Source organism: Limulus polyphemus, unplaced genomic scaffold, assembly GCF_000517525.1.
Source record: "Limulus polyphemus unplaced genomic scaffold, Limulus_polyphemus-2.1.2 Scaffold11614, whole genome shotgun sequence".
In the NCBI taxonomy this organism is placed as follows: Eukaryota; Metazoa; Arthropoda; class Merostomata; order Xiphosura; family Limulidae; genus Limulus; species Limulus polyphemus.
Window position 1 is genome coordinate 2,834 of NW_013677224.1, and position 6,274 is coordinate 9,107.

Genomic DNA, 6,274 nt, shown 5'->3' on the forward strand with positions numbered 1-6,274 from the left:
TAAGTGAGAGTAACATTAATATACAATCTGAATATTAGAAGAAGTAATGCTTTCAACTTTAAGTATTAATATAATGCTATTTCTATAAATAAATCACATTGAATAGACGTATATAATACATAATTACTGATTGTTCGTCTAGGTTGTAAAGCTGGCTAGTGAGACATTCAACTATACAGCTTTAGACCGAGCTAAGTCAAGAACAAAAAAGAATGTTTCTGAGCGGTTTCCAAAATTTGGAAGACGTTTTCATAGGATAGGTTTGCCTCCAAAGGTATGGATTTGGATTATATCAAGACGTATACTTAAATGAAGCATCTTAAAATTTTATTTTATTTTTATACTACCATTATTGTGTATATACAATGTTGTATGAATAATATAGCTAAAAGAACAAATTGTATTTATATTAGAATACTTTACCTGGTTTTTTGATTATATGCTATGGCTGAGAGAACCACTGTCAGTAAGAAAAACATGAGAGATTGTTCTTTGTTGTTGTTTTTTTTTACCTCTTTCTTCTTATTCACAGACCCAAGATTCTTTTGACTGCCATATTTTAGAACAGTCAGGTAGAGTTCAGTCAGCCACACCTCCTCTGTTGTAGTAGCCACACCTCCTCTGTTGTAGTAGCCACACCTCTTCTGTTGTAGTGGCTACACCTCTTCTGTTGTAGTGGCTACACCTCTTCTGTTGTAGTGGCTACACCTCTTCTGTTGTAGTGGCTACACCTCTTCTGTTGTAGTAGCTACACCTCTTCTGTTGTAGTTGCTACACCTCTTCTGTTGTAGTTGCTACACCTGTTCTGTTGTAAGTATACATATTGTGTAGTTAGCTACACCTCTTCTGTTGTAGTAGCTACACCTCTTCTGTTGTAGTAGCCAAGTTTCAAAGTTTCATATACCGTACATGTAAGATTTAGGATAACGGGATATTATAATGCAGATTATTATTAATACAAATCTCTATTTCGACCAGGTCATCTTTTTTAATTTATCAAACTACACCTCTTCTGTTGTAGTGGCTACACCTCTTCTGTTGTAGTGGCTACACCTCTTCTGTTGTAGTCAGTAGTAGCTGTGCCCGTAGTAAGTATACACATTCCGTAGTAGCTACGCCCGTAGTAAGTATACACATTCTGTAGTAGCTACGCCCACAGTAAGTATACATATTGTGTAGTTAGCTACACCTCTTCTGTTGCAAGTATACATATTGTGTAGTTGGGTAGTAGCTGTGCCCGTAGTAAGTATACACATTCCGTAGTAGCTGTGCCCGTAGTAAGTATACACATTAGAATGTGTATGCTTTCTACGGGCACAGCTACTACGGAATGTGTATACTTACTATGGGCACAGCTACTACGGAATGTGTATACTTACTAAGGGCGTAGGTACTACAGAACAGGTACACGTAGTACAGAGTATTTGCAAGTACTGTATGTATTTACAGAGGTTGAGTATATTATGTAAAATAGTTTGAGCTTCACCATGTCATTACGATCCTTGTCGGATCATGCCATATATGATGACTATGTATAATTCATTTATTGGTCTTCTTCGATAAACTATTTGTTCTCAAAAAATCTGTTTAATCATCTCTGTTTTAACCTTCAGCACAAAGTACTCTTTCAAATTAAACATATTACTTTCTTATGCCTTTTGAAATTGTTGTAATATACCTTAATTCCTAATATTTTCAGTTATGATGTAATGCACATTATTTTCATATTTTGATTCTTTAGGATCTTTTTAATTCTGGTATTGTTTCTTATATTGGTTAGGTGGGGTCTTTTCAAATGTTTGTAGACGAATATAAGGATGCAGAGTTTTGGTTGAGAAGATTTGAATCAGAACCAATGCCAGAGGTTGTTCAGCGGCAGTTTCAGCTTCAGTTTGAAAGACTGGTGGTATTAGATTATATTATTCGTAATACAGGTATACATTTACTTATTTTGATTATAGGGGTGAATGATAAAGATCATCTAATAATTATATTAATTCTAAATTTTAATCTTCTTAACCCCATTGCCCTCGGTTCCATTTTAAATTCCTTTCTGCATATGGTACTGCATTACACTCAAAACGTAATTAAACCTCTTTACTATCAATATATGTGTGTGAATGAAATTAACATTATAAGGTATGTCTGCATTAAATTCAAAACTTAATTAAACCTCTTTACTGTATAAGTGCCATCTTGTTTTGGCAATGGATCTCTGTGGGTAGTCTAATGAAATACCTTTGTAAAGCCCCGAGGGCATCAGTTAACGCACGGGCATAAATGATAATAGATAAAGAATTTGAAAGGAAAATTAAAAATAAACTATAAGTGAAAAGATAAATACGTGAAATTGTGCATATAAGAAAAATATGACTATTCCGTTGAATTTTTACAGAGTTGAAATGTATGTATGTATTTCCATTTGTTAAATTTAAACATTTCATTGTATCGATGATAATAGATAGGGTTAGTGATATAGTAGAGAAAATATGACTATTCCGGTGAATTTTTACAGAGTTGAAAGGTATGTATGTATGTATGTATTTCCATTTGTTAAATTTAAACAATTCATTGTATCGATGATAATAGATAGGGTTAGTGATATAGTAGAGAAGATATGACAATAGATATTTACCTTAAAAAAACTTATTCATTTATGAGTTTCTAGAGATTAGACAAATGAAATGTGAAAACTGTAAGATAAAAAAAAACCAGTATTTCTATACTTCGTATAAAAATCATCTTGCCCTTGTAAGTGAACTATTCAAAGTGTGAATACAAATAACTACATTAAATAACGAATTTTTTATTAGAAATAGGAGAAAAAAATTAAAATTAAATATTTTATTTTTCTGAAACTAGATACTTTTACGAACGTTCTTGTGAAATTTTAAACATCTCATCCACTAGTTTTATTTTTGGAATGAAATATAACTAGAGATGTCGCATGCTAAGGATCATAGCACGTGGCTACCAAAGGGTTAAAGGCATGGCCAGGTGGTTAGGGTGCTCAACTCACAATCTGTGGGTCGTGTGTTCAAATCCCTATCCCACCAAACATGCTTCCCCCTTTTAGCTGTGTGGGTATTATAATGTGATGGTCAATCACATTATTTGTTGATAAAAGAGTGGTCCAAGAGTTAGCAGTGGGTGGTGATGACTAGCTGTCTTCCCTCAATCTTTCACTGCTAAATTAGGGACAACCAACCAATCCTTAAAAGTAATCTCAAAAAAAGAGAACAAACATAATATTATGAATAATAAATAATATTCTTTACAAAACACTTTCACCCGATGGGATGTTGATACATTTACAAGTTTACAACGCTAAAATTCAAGATTAGATTACATGCAGTTTACAGAGTACGGATAGCCTATTTGGTAGCTGTGAACAAAGAAAACAACTATTACAGAACATCTTAAAAAATTGTTTATAAAGTTTTTTTTTATAAAGATAATATTTACCAATGAACTTCCAAGTACCTTATTTCTCTTATAAAATGTTGTATATCAGCTTTTCTCTGTCCATAAAATGAATGAAGTGTAGTATCATTGGCTGGGTTAGGCTTCTCTTCTTCTACGATGAAAGGTAGCTCCATGCATCATTGGCTGTGTTAGGCTTCTCTTTTTCTACAATTAAAGGTAGCTGCATGCATCATTGGCTGGGCTAGGCTTCACTTTTTCTACAATTAAAGGTAGCTCCATGCATCATTGGCTGGGCTAGGCTTCACTTTTTCTACAATTAAAGGTAGCTCCATGCATCATTGGCTGGGCTAGGCTTCACTTTTTCTACAATTAAAGGTAGCTCCATGCATCATTGGCTGGATTAGGCTTCTCTTCTTCTACGATGAAAGGTAGCTCCATGCATCATTGGCTGGGCTAGGCTTCTCTTCTTCTACAATGAAAGGTAGCTCCATGTATCATTGGCTGGGTTAGGCTTCACTTTTTCTACAATGAAAGGTAGCTCCCTGCATCATTGGTTGGGTTAGGCTTCCCTTCTTCTACGATGAAATATTGCTCCATGCATCATTGGCTGGGTTAGGCTTCTCTTCTTCTACAATGAAAGGTAGCTCCATGAATCATTGGCTGGGTTAGGCTTCTCTTCTTCTATGATGAAATGTAGCTCCATGCATCATTGGCTGGGTTAGGCTTCAATTTTTCTACAATGAAAGGTAGCTCCATGCATCATTGGCTGGGTTAGGCTTCACTTTTTCTACAATGAAAGGAGCTCCATGTATCATTGGCTAAGTTAAGCTTCAATTTTTCTACAATGAAAGGTAGCTCCATGCATCATTGGCTGGGCTAGGCTTCCCTTCTTCAATGATGAAATGGAGCTCCATGAATCATTGGCTGGGTTGGGCTTCCCTTCTTCTACGATGAAATGTAGCTCCATGCATCATTGGCTAGGATAGGCTTCACTTTTTCTACAATGAAATGTAGCTCCATGCATCATTGGCTAGGCTAGGCTTCCCTTCTTCTACAATGAAAGGTAGCTCCATGACATTATTTGAACTTTTGTTTTCTAAATTTAGCTCACAAGTAATAGTAAAATGGTACATTCCACTTGTAAAGTAACTTTGAATAATATATATATTCTTTTGTTACAAGATCAATAGCTACTATATGTGAACTTACAATGATGGCTATGTGTAATCTTCATTTAGATTACATTATTCTCAGCTTTCTTGGCCACTTTCCATTTTTCCTTCATATAAATGCCATTATTGATCTATTTAGCTTTATTTGTCCAAATTCATACTTTCATCTTTGTTAGCACCATTGCTTCAACTTGTTGACCTCGGGTATACTTGGGCTAAACTAAATTATGAAAAGGTGTTTACTATCTTATTCAGTGTCCAGTTATTTTACCACCACTATGTAATTTACTGTCACTGCCTCATGTGAACAAAAGGTCAAGGGTGGCTGGATGGGGCCCAGTCTTTCTGGGAAGGAGTGGTTTACTTTTGAACTACACTACAAGGTTCAGTTATGTTATCATATCAATTTATAGGACAGAAAGGTCAAATGTTTTGGAAAAGTAATAGTTTACAATGTCCTGCCTTAAGTCAAAGTACAAATATATGTATGTATATGAAGTTATAAATATATTAAATATATCTTTGGTGAATCATAATAACATTTTGGTTTTGCTGTAACATTCTGAGCAACTGAATGTTCTTTGGTAGCCAGAGCAGTTAGGTTTATGTTACTAATTTACGTATATCTGAATATCGAAACAGACAAATATAGAATAAATTGCTCGTTATAGGTATGGAAGACATACTGAGTAAAGTATCATTCAAACCATTTATAGAATATTTATGTTTCAATCTATCTCGGAAAGAGTATAATATATATATATATAAATGAATGTGTGTTCAGGTTACATAACCATGAAAACTTAGCATGTTAAAATGGGTAAAAAGATATATTTTTTTTCTATGTTCTACATAACCCTACAATGAACACTTAGCTTCTAAAAAAAAAATTTCTGTGTCCTACAATGTATGTTTTTATATAAGTGACTGGGTAAAATGAATATTACTGGATCAAATAAAATAAAAAACGTACACTTGTGTTCATTTATTGTAACTAGTTAGGTGTAAGATTCAAGTTTCTGTTTTAAAATATTACAGTGTTGATGAATGTTTAAATTCAGTCAGTTTTTATAACAAGCAAGTGTGTGTGTGTGTGTAGCTAAGTTTATCTGTGTTTAATATTTGTGTTTTAAAATGTTACAATATCAATGAATGTTCAAATGTACATCATTTTTCCTACAAGCTTGTGTTTTATTTTTACAGATAGGGGTAATGACAACTGGCTGATTAAATATGTGAAACCTGATGCAAACAAAAAGGTAACGTGTGTTCTTGTTGGTTACATTACATAGCTTGAAGATGTCTACACGTACTTTAGTGTAAATGTAAACTGGTAGATGACTATGTTTACTTTTGTGTAAATGTAAACTGGTAGATGGCTACGTTTACTTTTGTGTAAATGTAAACTGGTAGATGGCTACGTTTACTTTTGTGTAAATGTAAACTGGTAGATGGCTACGTTTACTTTTGTGTAAATGTAAACTGGTAGATGTCTACATGTACTTTAGTGTAAATGTAAACTGGTAGATGTCTACATGTACTTTAGTGTAAATGTAAATTGGTAGATGGCTACGTTTACTTTTGTGTAAATGTAAACTGGTAGATGGCTACGTTTACTTTTGTGTAAATGTAAACTGGTAGATGGCTACGTTTACTTTTGTGTAAATGTAAACTGG

The 6,274-nt window shown here is 33.8% G+C and overlaps 1 protein-coding gene across 1 annotated transcript in view; it reads left to right on the top strand.

Moving 5' to 3' along the window:
- Positions 1–142: 142 nt before the first annotated feature.
- The window catches only part of LOC106476792 (phosphatidylinositol 4-kinase type 2-beta), a gene marked incomplete at its 5' end in the record, with an annotated part of 11,353 nt that continues 5,221 nt past the window's right edge, over positions 143–6,274 (top strand). The window contains 3 exon segments of the mRNA XM_013937418.2: positions 143–274; positions 1,781–1,934; positions 5,802–5,857. Coding sequence (XP_013792872.1) covers positions 1,796–1,934; positions 5,802–5,857 — 195 coding nt within the window.